The sequence below is a fragment of the Pristiophorus japonicus genome, chromosome 8 (genome assembly GCF_044704955.1).
Source record: "Pristiophorus japonicus isolate sPriJap1 chromosome 8, sPriJap1.hap1, whole genome shotgun sequence".
Classification (NCBI taxonomy): Eukaryota; Metazoa; Chordata; class Chondrichthyes; family Pristiophoridae; genus Pristiophorus; species Pristiophorus japonicus.
Window position 1 is genome coordinate 2225217 of NC_091984.1, and position 24779 is coordinate 2249995.

General features: G+C 50.9%; 1 protein-coding gene across 1 annotated transcript in view; it reads right to left on the bottom strand.

The window, feature by feature from the left end:
* LOC139268363 (collagen alpha-1(XXIV) chain) overlaps positions 1–24779 on the bottom strand; it is a 420125-nt gene that overhangs the window by 93755 nt on the left and 301591 nt on the right. The window contains exons 32-36 of the mRNA XM_070886436.1: positions 19060–19113; positions 17322–17375; positions 11895–11948; positions 8605–8658; positions 7412–7585 (exon numbers count right to left, since the gene is read on the bottom strand). Coding sequence (XP_070742537.1) covers positions 7412–7585; positions 8605–8658; positions 11895–11948; positions 17322–17375; positions 19060–19113 — 390 coding nt within the window. The remainder of the gene's footprint in view (positions 1–7411; positions 7586–8604; positions 8659–11894; positions 11949–17321; positions 17376–19059; positions 19114–24779) is intronic.

Here is a 24779-nt window from a genome sequence, read left to right on the forward strand (position 1 = left end):
CCACTCGGAGCTCCTTCATGGCAAACGAGAGTTCGGGTCCCAGGAGAGGCATAGAAACATAGAAACATAGAAACATAGAAAATAGGTGCAGGAGTAGGCTATTCTACCCTTCGAGCCTGCACCACCTTTCAATATGATCATGGCTGATCATTCAACCTCAGTACCCCATTCCTGCTTTCTCTCCATACCCCTTGATCCCTTTAGACGTAAGGGCCATATCTAACTCCCTTTTGAATACATCTAACGAACTGGCTTCAACAACTTTCTGCGGTAGAGAATTCCTCAGGTTAACCACTCTCTGAGTGAAGAAGTTTCTCCTCCTCTCGGTCCTAAATGGCTTACCCCTTATTCTTAGACTATGTCCCCTGGTTCTGGACTTCCCCAACATCGGGAACATTCTTCCTGCATCTAACCTGTCCCGTCCCGTCAGAATTTTATATGTTTCTATGAGATCCCCTCTCATTCTTCTAAACTCCAGTGGATACAGGCCCAGTTGATCCAGTCTCTCCTCATATGTCAGTCCTGCCATCCCGGGAATCAGTCTGGTGAACCTTCGCTGCACTCCCTCAATAGCAAGAATGTCCTTCCTCAGATTAGGATACCAAAACTGAACACAATATTCCAGGTGTGGCCTCACCAAGGCCCTGTACAACTGCAGTAAGACCTCCCTGTTCCTATACTCAAATCCTCTAGCTATGAAGGCCAACATACCATTTGCCTTCTTCACCGCCTGCTGTACCTGCATGGCAACTTTCAATGACTGATGAACCATGACACCCAGGTCTAGTTGCATCTCCCCTTTTCCTAATCTGTCATAATTCAGATAATATTCTGTCTTCCTGTTTTTGCCCCCAAAGTGGATAACCTCACATTTATCCACATTATACTGCATTGCCCACTCACCTAACCTGTCCAAGTCACACTGCAGCCTCTTAGCATCCTCCTCACAGTTCACACCACCACCCAGTTTAGTGTTATCGGCAAACTTGGAGATATTACATTAAATTCCTTCATCCAAATCATTGGTGTATATTGTAAATATCTGGGGTCCCAGCACTGAGCCCTGCGGCACTCCACTAGTCACTGCCTGCCATTCTGAAAAAGACCCGTTTATTCCTACTCTCTGCTTCCTGTCTGCCAACCAGTTCTCTATCCACGTCAGTACATTACCCCCAATACCATGTGCTTTAATTTTACACACTAATCTCTTGTGTGGGACCTTGTCAAAAGCTTTTTGAAAGTCCAAATACACCACATCCACTGATTCTCCCTTATCCACTCTACCAGTTACATCCTCAAAAAATTCCAGAAGATTTGTCAAGCATGATTTCCCTTTCATAAATCCATGCTGACTTGGACCGATCCTGTCACTGCTTTCCAAATGCGCTTGCTATTTCATCTTTAATAATTGATTCCAACATTTTCCCCACTACTGATGTCAGGCTAACCGGTCTATAATTACCCGTTTTCTCTCTACCTCCTTTTAAAAAAAGTGGTGTTACATTAGCTACCCTCCAATCCATAGGAACTGATCCAGATTCAATAGAATGTTGGAAAATGATCACCAATGCATCCACAATTTCTAGGCCCACTTCCTTAAGTACTCTGGGATGCAGCCTATCAGGCCCTGGAGATTTATCGGCCTTCAATCCCATCAATTTCCCTAACACAATTTCCTGACTAATAAGGATTTCCTTCAGTTCCTCCTTTTTGCTAGACCCTCGGTCTCATAGTATTTCTGGAACGTTATTTGTGTCTTCCTTCGTGAAGACTGATCCAAAGTATTTGTTCAATTGGTCTGCCATTTCTTTGTTCCCCATTATAAATTCACCCGAATCCGACTGCAAGGGACCTACATTTGTCTTCAATAATCTTTTTCTCTTCACATATCTATAGAAGCTTTTGCAGTCAGTTTTTATATTCCCTGCAAGCTTCTTCTCGTACTCTATTTTCCCCCTCCTAATTAAACCCTTTGTCCTCCTCTGCTGTATTCTAAATTTCTCCCAGTTCTCAGGTTTGCTGCTTTTTCTGGCCAATTTATATGCCTCTTCCTTGGATTTAACACTATCCTTAATTTCCCTTGTTAGCCACGGTTGAGCCACCTTCCCTGTTTTATTTTTACTCCAGACAGGGATGTACAATTGTTGAAGTTCATCCATGTAATCTATAAATGTTTGCCATTGCCTATTCACCATCAACCCTTTAAGTATCATTTGCCAGTCTATTCTAGCCAATTCACATCTCATACTATCAAAGTTACCTTTCCTTAAGTTCAGGGCCCTAGTCTCTGAATTAACACTGTCACTCTCTATCTTAATAAAGAATTCTACCATACTATAGTCACTCTTCCCCAGGGGGCCTCGCACAACAAAATTGCTAATTAGTCCTCTCTCTTTACACAACACCCAGGCTAGGATGGCCAGCTCTCTAATTGGTTCCTCGACATATTGGTCTAGAGAGCCATCCCTAATACACTCCTGGAAATTCTCCTCCACCGTATTGCTACCAGTTTGGTTAGTCCAATCAATATGTAGATTAAAGTCGCCCATGATAACTGCTGTACCTTTATTGCACACGTCCCTAATTTCTTTTTTGATGCCATCCCCAACCTCACTACTACTGTTTGGTGGTCTGTACACAACTCCCACTAGCGTTTTCTGCCCTTTGGTATTCCGCAGCTCTGCCCATACTGATTCCACATCATCCAAGCTAATGTCCCTCCTTACTATTGCATTAATTTCCTCTTTAACCAGCAACGCCACCCCGCGTCCTTTTCTTTTCTGTCGATCCTTCCTAAATGTTGAATACCCCTGGATGTTGAGTTCCCAGCCTTGGTCACCCTGGAGCCATGTCTCCGTAATCCCAATTATATCATAATCGTTAATAGCTGCCTGCGCAGTTAATTCATTCACTTTATTACGAATACTCCTCGCATTGAGGCACAGAGCCTTCAGGCTTGTCTTTTTAACACTCTTTGTCCCTTTAGAATTTTGCTGTAATGTGGCCCTTTTTGATTTTTGCCTTGGGTTTCTCTGCCCTCCACTTTTACTATTCTCCTTTCCATCTTTTGCTTCTGCCCCCATTTTGTTTCCCTCTGTCTCCCTGCATTGGTTCCCATCTACCTGCCATATTAGTTTAACTCCTCCCCAACAGCACGAGCAAACACTCCCCCTAGGACATTGGTTCCGGTCCTGCCCAGGTGCAGACCGTCGGGTTTGTACTGGTCCCACCTCCCCCAGAACCGGTTCCAATGTCCCAGGAATTTGAATCCCTCCCTGCTGCACCACTGCTCAAGCCACATATTCATCTGAGCTATCCTGCTATTTCTACTCTGACTAGCACGTGGCACTGGTAGAAATCCTGAGATTACTACCTTTGAGGTCCTACTTTTTAATTTAACTCCTAGCTCCCTAAATTCAGCTTATAGGACCTCATCCCCTTTTTTAACTATATCGTTGGTACCTATATGCACCACGACAACTGGCTGTTCATCCTCCCCCTCCAAAATGTCCTGCATCCGCTCCGAGACATCCTTGACCCTTGCACCAGGGAGGCAACATATCATCCTGGAGTCTCAGTTGCGGCCACAGAAACGCCTATCTATCCCCCTTACAATTGAATCCCCTATCACTATCGCGCTCCCACTCTTTTTCCCGCCCTCCTGTGCAGCAGAGCCACCCACGGTGCCATGAACTTGGCTGCTGCCGCTCTCCCCTGATGAGCCATCCCCCCCTCAACAATATCCAAAGTGGTATATCTGTTTGGAGGCAGATGACCGCAGGGGACTCCTGCACTACCTTCCTACTTCTGCTCTGCCTGGTGGTCACCCATTCCCCTATCTGCCTTTGTAACCTTTACCTGCGGTGTGGCCAACTCACTGATCGTGCTATCCACGACATCCTCAGCATCGCAAGGACCCAGGTGCGACACTGCCATGTGTGTGCGCACTGGGTCCGTGCAGCCGAGCTTGGTCTCCAGTCGTCCTGGTTAACCCTTGCCACTGGACCAAGACCTCGCTCTGTCAAGCCCCGTGTGGTGGCTGGTGTGCAACGGTCAGCCCACGTTAAAAAAATCCACCCACAGGCATCTTCCACCCTTCAGGATGTAGTTCGGGATCTGGAATATTAGGTCCTTCATTGAAACACCTGTGAACTCATCCCTTTTTCGGTGTGGAAGCAAGTCACCCTCGATACGTGGGACTGCCTCTGATGATGATGACGGTTTATATTGAAGTGCTACTTTTCGGTTAAGTAGAGTCCACACAGCGCGGAACTGGGGGATAGTGAGGAGGCTCGGGTAGCTGACATGTACTGAAGCAAGATGGGGGTGTGGTATGGGAATTCCGCACATCTCCCGATCAAACTACGCAGTCGTTGAGTCTTTCCTGCCAAGGATCCAGGGTCGCGGTGTTGGGAGAGATGGACTCCCAGAAAGGAGATTGACAGGATCAGCAGCCTGACAGACCAACCCCTGGGTCAGGGGTCAGGGCGGATGCCAAACTCTCAATCTCCGACCCGGAGCGGGGAATCAGTCGGGACAAGGGAACGCAGCCTCTGGGTGAGTTGGTCGATTTTGCAGATAGAGGCAGTCGAGGTCAGAGTCAGGTGACCATAGGCAGCTGAGGCAGCTCACAAACGCAAACCTTGGCCGGATTGGGCTGACCACACAAAAGGGTTAATTATTCCACTCGTCGGTGCAGAGCTGCATCGGTTATTATTTTTTATGTAACGAGGGCGAGACTGAAATTAAATTAAAGTAAGCTGAGATTCGCTGTGACTATCTCTGAGCGAAATAAAGCAGGTTAACCGTACAATCATAGAACCAGACAGCACAGAGGGAGACCTTTCGGCCCATCGTTCCTGTGCCGGCTCTGTGACAGAGCGATCCAATTAGTCCCACTCCCCGCTCTTTCCCCACAGCCCTGTAAATATTTTCCTGTTTGAAAGTTACTACTGAATCTGCTCCCACCGCCATTTCAGACAGCGCGTTGCTGATCACAACAACTCGCTGCGTAACAAAGATCTCCTCCTCTCCCCCTCTGGTTCTTTTGACGATTACCTTCAATCTGTGTCCCTCTGGTTACCGACCCTCCTGTCACTGGAAACAGTGTCTCCTTATTTACTCAATCAAAACCCTTCATGATATTCAACACTTCTATTAAATCTCCCCTCTAAGGAGAGCATCCCCAGCTTCTCCAGTCTCTCCACATCGCTGAAGTCTCTCATCGCAGGCACCGTTCTAGAAAATCTCCTCTGCACCCTCTCCAAGGCCTGAACCACTCCTCGAGGCACACCCGAGGAAACACCCAGGGACTTGAGCACAAAAATATAGCCTGACACTGCAGTGCAGTGCTGAGGGAGTGCCACAGGGGTCAGTACTGAGGGAGTGCTGCACTGTCGGAGGGGCAGTACTGAGGGAGCGCTGCACTGTCGGAGGGGCAGTACTGAGGTAGCGCTGCACTGTCGGAGGGGCAGTATTGAGGGAGTGCAGCACTGTCGGAGGGGCAGTACTGAGGGAGTGCTGCACTGTCGGAGGGGCAGTAATGAGGGAGTGCTGCACTGTTGGAGGGGCAGTACTGAGGGAGTGCTGCACTGTCGGAGGGGCAGTACTGAGGGAGTGCTGCACTGTCAGAGGGGCAGTACTGAGGGAGCGTTGCACTGTCGGAGGTCATCTTTCGGATGAGACGTTAAACCGAGACCCGACAATTTTTTTATTTCCGTGCGCGGATCCTTAAATTTGCAGTCCGGCTGCGTATGCGCAGTATATCTTCTTTCCACAGCTGGTGAGTGGGCCGCGTGGGGCCCCCAGAATGATCTGCAGACAGGCGCCTTCGGGGGAAGGTTGGTGTGTTGGGGGGGGGTGTGGGGGGGGCAGGGGGAGCGAGAGAGAAAGTACAATCCTGAGCGTAAGGGATGTGGGTTTAATTGAAGACTCAGTGACCTTTACCCTGAGACAATGTGCGGGTAATTCTGGTCTCAATGGGTGTGCACGGAGCGCGCACGGCCCTGCTCAGGCCTCGCCCAGGCCCCGCTCAGGCCTCGCCCAGGCCCCGCAGGAACCGATTTTCGGGCCGCGAAGCGCACGCGCCCAGATGCGGCTTTTCTGATTGGTCAAGATTTCCTCTGACAGAAGCTCCGCCTCCCCAGGAGCAGGACAGAGATTGGGCCATTTGCCCAACTCGCTCCCAGCATTTCGCTCAGGTTTGAAAGTTGTTCCGCAATACTTGCCAAATATTCGAGTCATGGGGACTCTGGGCTCAATTTTCCCCAGTGTCTTGCGCCATTTTTTTGGCCTAAGTTAAAAAATCCAAGTTTCCCCAATCAATGTGCACCAGTGTAACTCAGAGAGTTACGTGTTTTTTAGGTTTTTTTTTGTAACCTGCCACTCGCGCCAATCCTGGCCATTTAAGCAAGTTTGGCCAGCTCCGATTTACTCCAAGTTTTCTTAGGACGGCCTATGTGACCACTGTGGAAAAACCGTCTGGGCAGTTAACAAAATCGACGCAGGTTAGAGAATCAGTGGAGAAAATGCAGTTCCACGGCCCGGACAGCGCAGCAGAGAGGGGGAGAGAGGCGGGGGGGGGGCGACGAGGAGAGTGGGGGGGGGGGGGTAAGGAGAGGGAGGGAGGAGAGAGAGGAACGGAGGAGAGTGAGGGGAGAAAGAGAGGGAGGGGAGAGGAGAGGGGGGTAGATGGGTGCAGAGGCGGGGGTGGGCAGAGAGGGGATAGAGGTGGAGAGGAGAGAGGGGGGGAGGAGAGGGGAGGGGGAGAGGGGGGGGGGAGGAGGGGAGGGGAGAGAGAGGCGAAGAGAGAGGGGAGAGGGGAGACAGGGGAGAGATGGGAGGAGGGGATGGAGGGGGGGAGAGGAGAGAGGGGGGCAGGGGGGAGAGAGGGGGGGAGAGAGGGGGGGAGAGGCGGGGGGAGGAGGGGAGGGGAGAGAGAGGCGAAGAGAGAGGGGAGAGAGGAGACAGGGGAGAGATGGGAGGAGGGGATGGAGGGGGGGAAAGGAGAGAGGGGGGCAGGGGGGGAGAGAGGGGGTGCGGGGAGGAGAAAGGGGGAGGAGAGGGGGGAGGAGAGATGGGGGGGTGGGGGGAGAGAGTGTGGGGGAGAGGAGAGAGGAGGGAGGGGGGAGACTAGAGAGGAGAGAGAGGGGAGCGGGGGGAGGGGGAAGAGGAGAGGGGGGGAGGGGAGAGGTGGGGAGGCCTTTCGGGCAGAGTTAGGAGTGGGGATCGGGAGGGAGGAGCCCATTCAGCCTGGGATAGGAGCAGGGACTGGGATGGGGAGGGGGAGGTGGGAATAGACTTTTGTCATTACACTTCAATAACTGATTGGAGGTAAGTTACTGCGCGTGCACGGTGCGTGTGCACGGTGCGTGTGCAGGTTGCTGTGAGCGGCCAGTGTGCCCCCGGTTACCCTGGTAACCCGATCTGTTTGGCCCTTGGCCCCAAAGCTAAAGGATGGGCTCGGTGGCACCACAATGAAGAAATCCAACGGGGAAAGTTGGGTGATTTTTTTTTTGACGTACTTGGGCCCCAAGTCCGCCAATAAACAGCTTTGGGGAAAGTTGAGCTCAACGTCGTGTTTACCCTGATAAAGTAAGAGCAGACGGCATTAAAGCTGGAGCGATGTAAAGATAAGGAACATGAGATGTTTGCACCGAACGCAGTGATAAAATGGGCAGACTATTCACCTTGAATTGGCATTGGGTTCCTGCCAGGAGGAGCACAATATAAAACCTGTTTGGAGAGCTGTCAAAGCCGGGATTTCTGTATTCTTAAAAATTTGTTCCGGGATGTGGACATCGCTGTTAAGGCCGGCATTTATTGCCAATTCCGAATTGCCCTCGAGAAACATAGAAACATAGAAATTTACAGCGCAGAAGGAGGCCATTCCGGCCCATCGTGTCCACGCTGGCCGACAAAGAGCCGCACGGCCCTCGGTCAGCGGCCCTGAAGGTTACATATAAACCCATGAACGATGGCGGAAAGGCAAAGAGCACCCAGCCCAACCAGTCCGCCTCACACAACTGCAACACCCCTTACACTGAAACATTCTACACTCAACCCCAACCGGAGCCATGTGATCTCCTGGGAGAGGCAAAAACCAGGTAAAAACCCAGGCCAATTTAGGGAGAAAAAATCTGGGAGAATTCCTCTCCGACCCACCCAGGCGATCGACACTAGTCCAGGAGATCACCCTGGCCGTGGAGGTGGTGGTGGTGAGCCGCCTTCTTGAACCGCTGCAGTCCGTGTGGTGAAGGTGCTCCCACAGTGCTGTTAGGGAGGGAGTTCCAGGATTGTGACCCAGCGACGATGAAGGAACGGCCGATATATTTCCCAGTCAGGATGGTGTGTGACTGGGAGGGGAACGTGGAGGTGGTGGTGTTCCCATGTACCTGCTGCCCTTGTCCTTCTAGGTGGGAGAGGTCGCGGGTTTGGGAGATGCTGTTGTTGTTGAATAGATACTAGGGGGCAGGGAACAGCAGAATCTCTGCCGCAGTCAACTTGTATCTATTTTTGGCACCGACGTTCTAACCGTTAACTGCCAGCGGTGGTAAGCCCATAACACCCAGCTGCAGAAAACAATCCAGGCATTATAAACTTCACCTTTATTCCATCCTTTCCTTGAAATCCGTCTTCTCCAGCTGGGCCCGGTTCTCCCTAGATTCAAAAGAGAGGCCATTATTGCAGGAGGAGGAGTTTAAGGGTCTTAAGATGTATTACATAGTATTCTTCTTTAATAATTAAACAAATCAAAGTACGTTGGAAGTGTGACCCTACTGGTAGAAGGGTTTGATAGGGGTAGATGTAGAAAAGATGTTTCCCCCTGTGGGGGAGACCAGAATTCGGGGCCATCAGTATAAGACAGTCACCAATAAATCCAATGGGGAATTCAGGAGAAACTTCTTTACCCAGAGAGCGGTGAGAATGTGGAACTCGCTGCCACAGGGAGGGGTTGAGGCGAATAGTATCGATGCATTTAAGGGGAGGCTGGATAAACTAAGTGGAGGAAGGGCATCCAGGAGGGTGCTGAGCACCTCGAGTCTCGTCGCCGAGAGCATGCAGAAACCAAGTGCAGGCAGCGGAAGGAGCGTGCGGCAAACCAGTCCCACCCTCCCCTTCCCTCAACCACTGTCTGTCCCACCTATGACAGGGACTGTAATTCCCGTATTGGACTGTTCAGCAACCTGAGAACTCACTTTTAGAGTGGAAGCAAGTCTTCCTCGACTCCGAGGGACTTCCTATGATGGATAAACACATGAGGGAGAAAGGAATAGAAGGATATGGGGATAGGGTGAGATGGAGAGGGGTGGGAGGGGGCTGGTGTGGAGCATAAACCCCGGCACGGAGCGGTGGGGCATAAACCCCGGCACGGAGCGGTGGGGCATAAACCCCGGCACGGAGCAGTGGGACATAAACCCCGGCACGGAGCGGTGGGGCATAAACCCCGGCACGGAGCGGTGGGGCATAAACCCCGGCACGGAGCGGTGGGGCATAAACCCCGGCACGGAGCAGTGGGACATAAACCCCGGCACGGAGCGGTGGGGCATAAACCCCGGCACGGAGTGGTGGGGCATAAACCCCGGCACGGAGTGGTGGGCCCAATGGCCTGTTCCTGTGCCGAATGTAATCACCGATTTCCATTGAGCGGTTGAAAATAATTGTGATTTATTTCCTTCGAGTGGGGGTTCCGGTTACGTAGATTCACTGCAGAAATTGCGTACTGTGTCGAAATTATGTCTAAACTTTGATAACATGTTCCATCAGACAGCACGTGGTTGCCATGGATAATTTCTACAAATAAACAATGCCTTTCACGTTAGGGACCTTCATGCAAAAATATTATGAAGCCCATTTTCTTTTTCAGTTGTGGGATCCTGATAACGTTTGACTGAAGCACTAATTGTGTGGAGATGGAAGTGTATCTGTCGCCACGCTGCAGAGATTGCTTCCAGCCAGGCTGCACACTGCGAAAGTTAAGGCGCCGTCTTTTTAATTAACTGTGTGTAAGAAATGTGATGGATACCAGAATTCTGAAAAATAAACTATTAAACCATTGCGCAGATTTAGTGAAATGTCTTTCAAGTATTTTTTGGGGGGGAAAAATTAAGTGGAAAAATATTGTTGCAATAACAAATATCAAACTGCATTTTCAGGGCGAGTGTGCTACCAGTTGTTCACCCTAACGAAGCACGACTTGGGTGTCACATAAAGAAATTGAAGGTGCAAAGTAACTTGTGTTGAGGTGCCGAATATACACGATGGGATAGAGGTCCCGCTCTGGGCAAAATCAGGAAATTAATGAACCGCTGCAGTCCGTGTGGTGAAGGTGCTCCCACAGTGCTGTCAGGGAGGGAGTTCCAGGATTGTGACCCAGCGACGATGAAGGAACGGCCGATATATTTCCCAGTCGGGATGGTGTGTGACTGGGAGGGGAACGTGGAGGTGGTGGTGTTCCCATGCACCTGCTGCCCTTGTCCCTCTAGGTGGCAGAGGTCGCGGGTTTGGGAGGTGCTGCCGAAGAAGCCTTGGCGAGTTGCTGCAGTGCATCTTGTAGATGGTGCACACTGCAGCCAGGGGGCGCCGGTGGTGGAGGGAGTGAGTGTTGGAGGTGGTGGAGGGAGTGAGTGTTGAAGGTGGTGGAGGGAGTGAGTGTTGAAGGTGGTGGAGGGAGTGAGTGTTGAAGGTGGTGGAGGGAGTGAGTGTTGAAGGTGGTGGAGGGAGTGAGTGTTGAAGGTGGTGGAGGGAGTGAGTGTTGAAGGTGGTGGAGGGAGTGAGTGTTGAAGGTGGTGGAGGGAGTGAGTGTTGAAGGTGGTGGAGGGAGTGAGTGTTGAAGGTGGTGGATGGGGTGTTGATCAAGCGGCTGCTTTGTCCTGGATGGTGTCGAGCTTCTCGAGTATTGTTGGAGCTACACTCATCCAGGCAAGTAGAGAGTGTTCCATCACACTCCTGACTTGCCGATATCAAAATGCTAAGTGACCAGCAGTCACATGTGTCAGAAAAACAGAAACTGCTGGAACCACTGAACAGGTCAGGGAGTATGAGTGGAAGGAGAAACAGAGTTAATGTTTCAGCTCGAGCACCTTCTGCCAGACACTTTCAGCCAGTTTTGACGAGAGCACATCGCTGTGAAATGTCAGGGCCGAAATTGCCCTCAGCGGGAAAGGCTCCTCGATTTATCCGAAGATTTACCGCCCGCTGGGAGTCAGAGGGAAGAGCCCTTTAAACTCTGACACCTCCTCCCGGCGCAGTGGGGCGCTGTTTGATGCGGTATCGGGGCAGGTCCGGCTCGGGAGGGGTCCGGCGAGACCTATGTGGGTCCCCACTGGGCCTCCGGGGGGCGGTGGAGGGTTTGGCTGGGCCGGGGGCCGCCATTGCTGACTCAGGAGTCAGCCGGCAACGAAAACAAAATGGTGGCCGCCGTGCTCCCGCGGGGCAGAAAAGGGGTCGCCGCCGGTTAGCGCAGGGACACGGGGGCGAGGCGGATACCCATTCCCGCCGCCCCCGTTCCAGGGGGGCTATTGCAGATGGGACGCCCACCCCCCCACCCCTGTCGGAAAGCCCTTACCGCCCCGTTACCGCCAAAGGAGGGGCCAATTTCCCCCCTCCCCGTTAACCCTGTCTCTCTCTCTCTCTCTCTCCACAGGCGCTGCCTGACCCGCTGAGTATTGCCAGCGTGTTCTGGTTATATTTCAGATTTCCAGCACCAGCCTTTGGTTCAGTAACATCTATCACCCTGATTGGCACAAAGTCCCAACAAATACACTCGACTCGTATCAGGCGCTTGAAGGCTGCGCCAGTGTATAATTTGACACATTATGAATGTCTGAACATATGAATTTGGACATTGATAGGACGTTGGTTCCGTGCACAGACGTTGGCCAATATTAACTCACCCGTAAACCAACTTGACCTGGCTCTCCCACATTGCCAAACGATCCGATTTCGCCCTGTTTTATTCCAAAGACAATTTACATTAAAATGACAGAATAAAACAAAAACTACAGAACGAACTTCAACCTTCACATTCCTGCACACAAACACTTAGATATCAGTATTCCCTTTAAACTCCACTGTGGGAGGGGCAGTACTGAGGGAGTGCCGCACTGTCGGAGGGACAGTACTGAGGGAGTGCTGCACTGTTGGAGGGGCAGTACTGAGGGAGTGCCGCACTGTCGGAGGGACAGTACTGAGGGAGTGCTGCACTGTCGGAGGGGCAGTACTGAGGGAGCGCTGCACTGTCGGAGGGGCAGTACTGAGGGAGTGCCGCACTGTCGGAGGGGCAGTACTGAGGGAGTGCTGCACTGTCGGGGGGCAGTACTGAGGGAGTGCTGCACTGTCGGAGGGGCAGTACTGAGGGAGTGCCGCACTGTCGGAGGGACAGTACTGAGGGAGTGCTGCACTGTCAGAGGGGCAGTACTGAGGGAGCGCCGCACTGTCGGTGGGGCAGCACTGAGGGAGCGCCGCACTGTCGGAGGTGCCGTCTTTCGGATGAGGTGTTAAACCATGGCCCCACTACTCTCTCAGGTGGACATAAAAGAACCCATGCAACTACTCAAGGAAGAACAGGGGAGTTCTCCCCGGTGTTCTGGCAAATATTTATCCCTCAACCAACGTCACTAAAACAGATTATCTGGTCATTATCACATTGCTGTGTGTGGGAGCTTGCTGTGCACAATTTGGCTGCCGCGATTCCCACATTACAACAGTGACGACACTCCAAAAAGTACTTCATTGGCTGTAAAGTGCTTTTAGATGTCCGGTCGTCATGAAAGGCGCTAGGGAAATGCAAGTCTTTTTTTCTTTGCGCACCTCCCGAAAAATTAAGGGGAACATTGTTTGAGAGCAATGGGAAATTGATTGTGCGATGACTGCGGAATACATTTAGCTCACACGCCATGTGCTCTACAGTTACATCACCTTTCGGCTGAGCATACAATCTCCTTTCGTCCCACATTTCCGCTTTTACTTGAGTGTATAACATGTACCACTTTAAATGAGTTCAGTTCAGCGGACATTATATTATCCAAATTACATTCTGATCTGCGCATTGCAAAAGCGGACAGGATGAAGAAGAGGAAAGCAACGAGTCTAGACATGAGGACATGAGACTCAGGAAAATGGAAACAGACAGACACATAACTAGAAAACGGTTGAAGCTGTTGGAAGAATGAGACAGCAAAATGATGCAGGAGAGGGAAATTGGGGACAGACTTTGTTGAACATGAGCTAAGCGCAGTGGGGATGCCTGCCATATAACACTGGAACGATTGCCTCGGAGGCAGTATACATAACAACATATTGTATTTATATAGCGCCTGTAACAGTAAACCATCCCAAGGTGCTTCGAAGGAGCGATTATCAAACACAGAGCCACATTAGGACATGTTTGGACAGGATTGGTCACAGAGGGAGATTTCAAGGAGTGTCTTAAAGGAGGAGAGAGGTAGAGAGGCGGAGAGGTTTTAGGAAGGGAGTTCCAGCAAACGGAACGGTTAAAATCGGGGCTGCACAAGAGACCAGAATTGCAGGAGTGCAGAGATCTCGGAGGGGTGTAGGGCTGGAGGCATTGCTGCACCGGGAGTCAATGTAGGTCAGTGAGCACAGGGGGTGATGGGTGAGTGGGACTGGGTGTAAGTTAGGACACGGGGTCAGTGAGCACAGGGGATGATGGGTGAGTGGGACTGAGTGTGAGTTAGGACACAGGCAGTGAGTACAGGGGGTGATGGGTGAGTGGGACTGGGTGTAAGTTAGGACACGGGGTCAGTGAGCACAGGGGGTGATGGGTGAGCGGGACTCGGTGCGAGTTAGGACACGGAGTAGTGAGCACAGGGGGTGATGGGTGAGCGGGACTGGGTGTGAGTTAGGACACGGGACAGTGAGCACAGGGGGTGATGGGTGAGCGGGACTGGGTGTGAGTTAGGACACGGGGCAGTGAGCACAGGGGGTGATGGGTGAGCGGGACTGGGTGTGAGTTAGGACACGGGGCAGTGAGTACAGGGGGTGATGGGTGAGCGGGACTCGGTGCGCGTTAGGACACGGGACAGTGAGCACAGGGGGTGATGGGTGAGCGGGACTCGGTGCGTGTTAGGACACGGGACAGTGAGCACAGGGGGTGATAGGTGAGCGGGACTCGGTGCGTGTTAGGACACGGGACAGTGAGCACAGGGGGTGATGGGTGAGCGGGACTGGGTGTGAGTTAGGACACGGGACAGTCAGCACAGCGGGTGATGGGTGAGTGGGACTGGGTGTGAGTTAGGACACGGGGCAGTGAGCACAGGGGGTGATGGGTGAGTGGGACTCGGTGCGAGTTAGGACACGGGACAGCAGAGTTTGGGATGAGCTGAAGTTTATGGAGGTTGCATGGTGGGACGTTGGCCAGGGGCGTGCTGGAATAGTCGAGTCTCGAGACAATAAAGATATCCATGATGGTTTCAAATCCCTCCATGGCCTTGCCCCTCCCTATCTTTTTAACCTCCTCCAGCCCCACAACCCTCCGAGATCTCAGAACTCCTCCAATTCTGGCCTCTTGCGCGTTCCCAATTTTAATCGCTCCGCCATTGGTGGCTGTGCCTTCAGCTGCTTCGGCCAGAGGGCCTTGGGGGGCCCTGGCCCCAGTCCGCTCCAAGTGGAGGAGAAGCATCCGGGAAGGCGCCAAACACCTCGATTCTCTTCGCCAGGAGCACGCGGAAGCCAAGCGCAAACAGCGGAAGGAGCTCACGACAACCCAAGCCCCCCACCCAACCGTCCCTCCAACCACCATCTGCCCCACCCGTGACAGAGACTGTAGGTCACACATTGGTCTCATCAGTCACCTGAGAACTGGTGTTAGTGTGGGAGCAAGTCATCCTCGGCTCCAGGGGACTCCCTGCCTAAGAAGCAGCAGCTCTGGAACTCCCTCCCTAAACCTCTCTACCTCTCTCTCCTCCTTTAAGACGCTCCTTAAAACCTCCCTCTTTGATGAAGCTTTTGGTCACCTTATAAGAACATAAGAATTAGGAACAGAAGGAGGCCATCTAGACCCTCGAGCCTGCTCCGCCATTCAACAAGATCATGGCTGGTCTGACCGTGGACTCAGCTCCACTTACCCACCCGCTCCCCGTAACCCTTAATTCCCTTATTGGTTAAAAATCTATCTATCTATGATTTGAATACATTCAATGAGCTAGCCTCAACTGCTTCCTTGGGCAGAGAATTCCACAGATTCACAACCCTCTGGGAGAAGAAATTCCTTCTCAACTCGGTTTTAAATTGGCTCCCCCGTATTTTGTGGCTGTGCCCCCTAGTTCTAGTCTCCCCGACCAGTGGAAACAACCTCTCTGCCTCTATCTTGTCTATCCCTTTCATTATTTTAAATGTTTCTATAAGATCACCCTCATCCTTCTGAACTCCAACGAGTAAAGACCCAGTCTACTCAATCTATCATCATAAGGTAACCCCCTATGTGGCTCGGTGTCAAATTTTGTTTGACAATTGCTCCATTGAAGCGCCTTGGGAGGTTTTACTACATTAAAGGCACTATATAAATGTAAGTTTTTGACCGAGGCCCTGTCAGCCCTCTCAGGTGGATGTAAAAGATCCCATGGCACTATTTTGAAAACAAGCAGCAGAGTTTACGTCAATTACGAACAATTTGCGCCCACCCGAGAAAACAGACGGGGCCTCGGTTTAACGTCTCACCTGAAAGACGCCACCTCCGACAGTGCAGCGCTCGCTCAGTACTGCCCCTCCAACAGTGCAGCACTCGCTCAGTACTGCCCCTCCAACAGTGCAGCACTCGCTCAGTACTGCCCCTCCGACAGTGCAGCACTCCCTCAGTACTGCCCCTCCGACAGTGCAGCGCTCGCTCAGTACTGCCCCTCCAACAGTGCAGCGCTCACTCAGTACTCCCCTTCCGACAGTGCAGCACTCCCTCAGTACTGCCCCTCCGACAGTGCAGCACTCCCTCAGTACTGCCCCTCCAACAGTGCAGCACTCCCTCAGTACTGCCACTCCGACAGTGCAGCACTCCTTCAGTACTGCCCCTCCGACAGTGCAGCACTCCTCAGTACTGCCCCTCCGACAGTGCAGCACTCCCTCAGTACTGCCCCTCCGACAGTGCAGCACTCACTCAGTACTGCCCCTCCGACAGTGCAGCACTCACTCAGTACTGCCCCTCCGACAGTGCAGCACTCACTCAGTACTGCCCCTCTGACAGTGCAGCACTCCCTCAGTACTGCCCCTCTGACAGTGCAGCACTCCCTCAGTACTGCCCCTCCGACAGTGCAGCACTCCCTCAGTACTACCTCTCCGACAATGCAGCGTTCCCTCAGCCTGGATTTATGTGCTCAAGTCCCTGGAGTGGGACTTGAACCCACAACCTTCTGACTCAGAGGCGAGTGTGCTGCCCACTGAGCCATGGCTGACACTTAACAGTATACTGTATTCGCTGCTCACGATGTGGTCTCCTCTACATTGACGAGACCAAACACAGATTGGGTGACCGCTTTGCGGAGCACCGCTGTTCAGTGCATAACCGTGACCCTGAGTTTCCGGTCACCTGTCCCTTTAATTCCCCACTCCACTCCCACTCTGACCTCTCCGACCTCGGCCTCCTACACTGGTCCAATGAAGCCCAACGTAAGCTCGAGGAACAGCACCTCATCTTTCAATTAGGCACTTTACAGCCTCCTGGACTCAACATCGAGTTCAACAATTTCAGAGCTGAACCTCGGACCCCATTTTTTCGGACAGTAGCTGCCGATGATTCTCCCATTCCCATTTACACCCTCTCTAGACCCATCTTTTGTTCCTTAACTTGTCCCATTACCATCTCCTTTCGCCTCGCCCCATCATCCCTTTTGTCTCTCTAATCTCTCCTGCCTTCCACCCTATCGCTGACCTTCCCTTTTGTTCTACCCTCCCCTCCCCCCTTTCCCTGCCCCTGCACTCACTTAAAAACCTGTCACATCGCTAACGTTTCCCAGTTCTGACGCAGGGTCATCGACCTGAAACAATTAACTCTGTTTCTCTCTGTACAGTCGCTGCCCGACCCGCTGAGATTTCCAGCGTTTTCCGTTCTTATTTCAGTTTCCAGCATCCGCAGTATTTTGTTGTTGTTCTGGAACTGGACGTTTACCCTCTTTGGGCACCCAAACTCCATTTCACAATAACCCAATCAGATTCAGATGTTCATTTGCTTATGGCTAATTGAATAATTCAATCCCTGGCAGAATCTGAGTGTTTTCCAGCTGTTAACGTTGACAGGAAATTGGAACTCATTTTCCAGCATCACTGCGTCGTAACAAGGCATTTATTCCCTCAGTATGAGAGTTTGTGCCTACCTCTGTTCCAGGTTCCCCTTGGTGACCAAGATCTCCGATCGGTCCTGGAAGTCCCTGTGTAATGAACAGACCAATTTCTTTATAGCATTTTTCATAGAATGATAGAGCGGTTACAGCACAGGAGGAGGCCATTCGGCCCGTCGAGCCCGTGCCGGCTCTCTGCAAGAGCCCCTCAGCCAGTCCCACTCCCCCGACCTTTCCCCGTAGCCCTGCTAATTATTTCCTTCAGGTACTTATCCAACTCCCCTTTTGAAAGCCGCGATGGAGTCTGCCTCCACCACCCTCTCAGGCAGCGCATTCCAGATCCCAAACTCGCTGCGTAAAAACGTTTTTTCTCATGGCGCCTTTTGTCAATCACAATTGATAATTGTCATTTAAATTAAGGACGCGTTTATTTGTACTGTAAAAATGGCCGCTCCTCGTCTCTGATTGGTCCCCTTGGAGGATAAGCCACACCCTGAAGTTTCTCTGGAATGTGTAACTGGAACCGCCCAGCCCAAGTTCTCACTGACCGCAAATTGTATTTCGATCCACTTTGACTCCCAGAAGCCACAGAGGATAGATCTCCCCAGAAGCCACCAAGTGCCAGCTAAAGGCCCTTACACCCCCCCCCCCCCAGTGCAAGTGCGTCCTTCTCCCAACCAAAGTCCTTTGCCCCAGTGAATAGTGACAGTGTCGTGACTTCTGGAATCGAAGATTCTCTCTCCCCTCCGATCCCCCACCCTGTCTCTCTCTTCCCCCCCCACCCCATTTCTCTCAACCCCCTCACGTCTCTCTTCCCCCTCCAGACTCTCTTGCTCTCCCCGCCCTTGACGACCATTACCATGGCTCAGCTCTCTCCCCCCGCCTGGCCGCCTGAGGATCAGGCAGCACGCCTGGTCGGACTGATTCCGATTCAGGTCCGCACTTCCGGCTCGGGCGGGAGGATCGGGGGCAGGAGGATCGGGGGCGGGGACTCGACAGGAAAAGCACAGTACAAACAGTCACTGCGTTAAATTAAAACCATTGAGAAATTCGACCTGCGGCCAAACCGGGTGTAAAACCGGCGCGCCGATGGTCCTGAGGCAAGAGCCAAATTGGGCTTCGGCCCGATGGGTGAGCTGCAGGCACCGAACTGGTCCCGATCGGAGCGTGCAGTCAGGGAGAGTGGGAAAGCAGCCAGCTCCGAGGCTGATACTGGGCTAGGATGGCGATACCGGGGAGGGCCTTCGAACACACAAAAATAACGGAAAAATCCCTGGGCCGAATTTGGGCGTCGCCCAGCGGGCCCTCGAAGGATTGTTTGGTGAGGTCACTCAACACCTGCCAACAAGTAGGCGGAGTCTGCGGGGCACTAGCTCCGCCCAGGGAGAACCAGACAGCACCAGAAGGAGGCCGTTGGGCCCATCCTGTCTGTGCCGGCTCTTTGGTCGAGCTGTCCAATTAGACCCACCTCCCCCACCGCCCCCCCCACTGCTTGATTGCGTCAGGGTCCTGAAATTTGCATATTTAAAGGGGCCTGACACCTGCTTTGGGCAGGCGTGCTGGACGGGTAGAAGTTGCCGGAACCAACGTGGCATCAGGGGCGTTGCCGGCCTGGTTCGGACCTGCCGGATCGCGGCCCCAAACCCCGGAGATCTTACACCGGGGGCCACAAATTGAATTTCTCCCCCCATCGTTCCTGACCACGAAAGGGGTTCAATGCACCGACTGGAAAAAGAGACGGTTAACGCAGCAAATGCAATATTGAAATAGTTACCTCTGGTCCAATTTCTCCGATAGAGCCAAGATCTCCCGCCAGTCCTCGAGGACCCTGTACGGAAAAGTCATTGGAAAAGGAGCGCTGGTTTAAATCATGAATAAATTAATTGCATTATTAATAGAGGTACAAATTCACCATCCCATTGACTATCAATGCAGCACAGAAGTTTGCACAGTCAGGGAATTATTCTGCACAAAATGGACATGGGAGCGAGCAATGAACTTAACGGTCGTACTTCAATAACAAATAGGGGAATCCAGCTTTTACTGCCATTATCGCTCATAACCTCCTTCAATCATACACTTGCAAGCGAGCATGTGTCACATTACGCCCCTGATGAGCTTGAGAATTAACCCTCTAAAACAGTCAGACGCACACACAAGGCCACTTCCCTGTGTCCCACCTTTTCGTGAATTATGTGGCCAAGTTGTTCCTGGACGTGAATCATAGAACCACAGAAATTTACAGCACGGAAGGAGGCCATTCCGGCCCATCGTGTCCACACCGGCCGACCAAGAGCTACCCAGCCTAATCCCACTTTCCAGCTCTCGGTCCGTAGCCCTGCAGGTTACGGCACTTCACGTGCACATTCAAGTACTTTTTAAATGTGGTGAGGGTTTCTGCCTCTACCACCCTTTCAGGCAGTGAGTTCCAGACCCCCACCACCCTCTGGGTGAAAAAATTTCCCCTCAAATCCCCTCTAAACCTCCCCCCAAATTACTTTAAATCTATGCCCCCCGGTTGTTGACCCCTCTGCCAAGGGAAACAGGTCCGTCCTATCCACTCTATCCAGGCCCCTCATCATTTTATACACCTCAATCAGGTCTCCTCTCAGCCTCCTATTTCAGAGAAATCAACCCCAGCCGATCCAACCTTTCCTCGCAGCTAAATTCTCCAGTCCAGGCAACATGCTTGGAAATCTCCTCTGCACCCTCTCCAGTGCAATCACATCCTTCCTGTAATGTGATGGCCAGAGTTCTTGCAGGGGGCTGAATTTACATTAATGAGCCAATCAGTTTAATATAACTATCGCAGAAACTCACTTATTTTTCTGGGTTAGTGCTGGCCAATCACAGTGGGCAGTTCTGGCAGAAGGTGCAAAAAAGATTCACGAGGAGGATACCAGAACTGAGAGGTTATAACGATCAGGATAGATTGAGCAGCCTGGGGCTTGCTTCTCTGGAAATGAGGAGGCTGAGGGGTGACTTTCTGGAGGTCTTTGATATGACGAAAAAGTTTGATAAAAAGGTGTTTCCACTAATGGGGGAGACCAGAACTCGGGGCCATCAGTATAAGACAGTCGTCAATAAATCCAATGGGGAATTCAGGAGAAACTTCTTTACCCAGAGAGCGGTGAGAATGTGGAACTCGCTGCCACAGGGAGGGGTTGAGGCGAATAGTATCGATGTATTTAAGGGGAAGTTGGATAAACACATGGGGGAGAAAGGAATAGAAGGATATGGGGATAGGGTGAGATGGAGAGGGGTGGGAGGGGGCTGGTGTGGAGCATAAACCCCGGCACGGAGCGGTGGGGCATAAATCCCGGCACGGAGCGGTGGGCCCAATGGCCTGTTTCTGGGCTGTAAATAGAAAGAAGAAAAGTAAAAGAGGAGGACAGAGAAACCCAAGGCAAAAAACAAAAAGGGCCACATTACAGCAAAATTCTAAAGAGGCAAAGAGGAGTATTCGGAATAAGGTGGACGAATTAACTGCGCAGATAGCAGGTAACGGATATGATGTAATTGGCATCACGGAGACATGGCTCCAGGGTGACCAAGGCTGGGAACTCAACATCCAGGGGTATTCAACATTTAGGGAGGATAGACAGAAAGGAAAAGGAGGCGGGGTGGCGTTGCTGGTTAAAGAGGAAATTAATGCAATAGTAAGGAGGGACATTAGCCTGGATGATGTGGAATCGGTATGGGTGGAGCTGCGGAATTCCAAAGGGCAGAAAACGCTAGTGGGAGTTGTGTACAGACCACCAAACAGTAGTAGTGAGGTTGGGGACAGCATCAAACAAGAAATTAGGGATGTGTGCAATATAGGTACAGCAGTTATCAAGGGCGACTTTAATCTACATATAGATTGGGCTAACCAAACTGGTAGCAATGCGGTGGAGGAGGATTTCCTGAAGTGTATTAGGGATGGTTTTCTAGACCAATATGTCGAGGAACCAACTAGGGAGCTGGCCATCCTAGACTGGGTGATGTGTAATGAGAAACAACTAATTAGCAATCTTGTTGTGCGAGGCCCCTTGGGGAAGAGTGATTATAGTATGGTAGAATTCTTTATTAAGATGGAAAGTGACACAGTTAATTCAGAACTAGGGTCCTGAACTTAAGGAAAGGTAACTTCGATGGTTTGAGGCGTGAATTGGCTAGAATAGACTGGCAAATGATACTTAAAGGGTTGACGGTGGATAGGCAATGGCAAACATTTAAAGATCACATGGATGAACTTCAACAATTGTACATCCCTGTCTGGAGTAAAAATAAAACGGGGAAGGTGGCTCAACCGTGGCTAACAAGGGAAATTAAGGATAGTGTTAAATCCAAGGGAGAGGCATATAAATTGGCCAGAAAAAGCAGCAAACCTGAGGACTGGGAGAAATTTAGAATTCAGCAGAGGATGACAAAGGGTTTAATTAAGAGGGGGAAAATAGAGTATGAGAGGAAGTTTGCCGGGAACATAAAAACTGACTGCAAAAGCTTCTATAGATATGTGAAGAGAAAAAGATTAGTGAAGACAAACGTAGGTCCCTTGCAGTCGGATTCAGGTGAATTTATAATGGGGAACAAAGAAATGGCAGACCAGTTGAACAAATACTTTGGTTCTGTCTTCACAAAGGAAGACACAAATAACCTTCCGGACATACGAGGGGACCAAGGGTCTAGTGAGAAGGAGGAACTGAAGGATATCCTTATTAGGCGGGAAATTGTGTTAGGGAAATTGATGGGATTGAAGGCCGATAAATCCCCAGGGACTGATAGTCTGCATCCCAGAGTACTTAAGGAAGTGGCCCTAGAAATAGTGGATGCATTGGTGATCATTTTCCAAAGTCTATCGATTCTGGATCAGTTCCTATGGACTGGAGGGTAGCTAATGTAACACCACTTTTTAAAAAAGGAGGGAGAGAGAAAACGGGTAATTATAGACCAGTTAGCCTGACATCAGTAGTGGGGAAAATGTTGGAATCAATTATTAAGGATGAAATAGCAGCGCATTTGGAAAGCAGTGACAGGATCGGTCCAAGTCAGCATGGATGTATGAAGGGGAAATCATGCTTGACAAATCTTCTGGAATTTTTTGAGGATGTAACTAGTAGAGTGGACAAGGGAGAACCAGTGGATGTGGTGTATTTGGACATTCAAAAGACTTTTGACAAGGTACCACACAAGAGATTGGTGTGCAAAATTAAAGCACATGGTATTGGGGGTAATGTACTGACGTGGATAGAGAACTGGTTGGCAGACAGGAAGCAGAGAGTCGGGATAAACGGGTCCTTTTCAGAATGGGAGGCAGTGACTAGTGGAGTGCCGCAGGGCTCAGTGCTGGGACCCCAGCTATTTACAATATACATTAATGATTTAGATGAAGGAATTGAGTGTAATATCTCCAAGTTTGCAGATGACATTAAACTGGGGGTCGCTAAGAGGCTGCAGGGTGACTTGGACAGGTTAGGTGAGTGGGCAAATGCATGGCAGATGCAGTATAATGTGGATAAATGTGAGGTTATCCACTTTGGGGGCAAAAACGAGAAGACAGAATATTATCTGAATGGCAGATTAGGAAAAGGGGAGGTGCATCGAGACCTGGGTGTCATGGTTCATCAGTCACTGAAAGTTGGCATGCAGGTACAGCAGGCGGTGACGAAGGCAAGTGGTATGTTGGCCTTCATAGCGAGGGGATTTGAGTATAGGAGCAGGGAAGTCTTACTGCAGTTGTACAGGGCCTTGGTGAGGCCTCACCTGGAATATTGTGTACAGTTTTGGTCTCCTAATCTGAGGAAGGACGTTCTTGCTATTGAGGGAGTGCAGCGAAGGTTCACCAGACTGATTCTCGGGATGGCGGGACTGACATATGAGGAAAGACTGGATCAACTGGGCCTTTTTACATTGGAATTTAGAAGGATGAGAGGGGATCTCATAGAAACGTATAAGATTCTGACGGGACTGGACAGGTTAGATGCGGGAAGAATGTTCCCGATGTTGGGGATGTCCAGAACCAGGGGACACAGTCTTAGGAAAAGGACTAGGCCATTTAGGACTGAGATGAGGAGAAACTTCTTCACTCAGAGAGTTGTTAACCTGTGGAATTCCCTGCCGCAGAGAGTTGTTGATGCCAGTTCATTGGATATATTCAAGAGGGAGTTAGATATGGCCCTTACGGCTAAAGGGATCAAGGGGTATGGAGAGAAAGCAGGAAAGTGGTACTGAGGGAATGATCAGCCATGATCTTATTGAATGGTGGTGCAGGCTCGGAGGGCTGAATGGCCTACTCCTGCACCTATTTTCTATGTTTCTAAGTACTTGTAATGAGAATATGAGTATGATTCCATACTTTCATTGGTTCATTGTACTTACATTAAGAAAAGATTGAAATTGGAGATAGATTTTCATATCCTTTCGTGCCAGAGATACTTGTATCACATTCACAGAGCCATGGAATCATACATTGCCTACCTCTCCACTGGTAGGCGATGTATGACTCCACACTGGCGAGTGCACCAACTGCAGATGAAAGTTTGGTGACGCTCCTGTGACGCGCCTTGGGACGTTTGACTACCTTAAAGGCGCTATATATTAATTCATTAATTCATTCCTTTTGCCGGGGGTGGGGAGCTGGGCTTTATAACAAGATTGCAATAATACAAACTGGTAAAATAAATGCACGTGCATAGTACTGCAACTTCTTGAACTAAATTATTTTTGGAACTCATTCAGTGAGTTGCTTTTGTTGGAATGTAGTAACTGTTATATATAGAAGACACTGCGATGTATGCGCTAGGTGCGTGCAGCAGAGCTAGTCTCCAGTCGTCCTGGTTAACCCTTGCCACTGGACCAAGACCTAGCTCTGTCAAGCCCCGTGTGGTGGCTGGTGTACAATGGTCACCCCGCGTTAAAAAAAATCCACCCACAGGCATCTTCCACCCTTCAGGATGTAGTTCGGGATCCGGAATATTAGGTCCTTCATTGAAACACCTGTGAACTCATCCCTTTTTGGCGTGGAAGTAAGTCACCCTCGCTTCGAGGGACCGCCTAAGATGACTTCTCTACTTCATTATGTGTTCCATTCCACATCTAATCAGAAGTGTTGTTCTGGAGAAGGCACCTCTGTACCTACACCAGGAACATCTTGGGGATTTGTGTCACTTAGTTTATAGGGCAAAGTCCAAAAGGAAAGATAATCAATAGAAACAACCGCATCGGGGGAATGATTTCCTCAGTTCAGTGTTGATAATTGTATACCCGACGGTCAGTGCAGGAACAGAGGGACCTGGGGGAGTATGTACACGTCTTTCAAGCTGGCCGGACTGCTTGAGACAGCTGTTAAAAAGGCATAAAGGACCCTGGTCTTTATTAATAGAGGCAAGGGGGCAATAATTGCCCCCTGCATGAGCTGTAAGGGACGGGAATGGAGCGGAGAGACTTCAGCAACTGGAGGTGGGGCAGAGGGATGGGCCGACCTGACCAGGATTGCCCCGCGGGAGCGGTGGG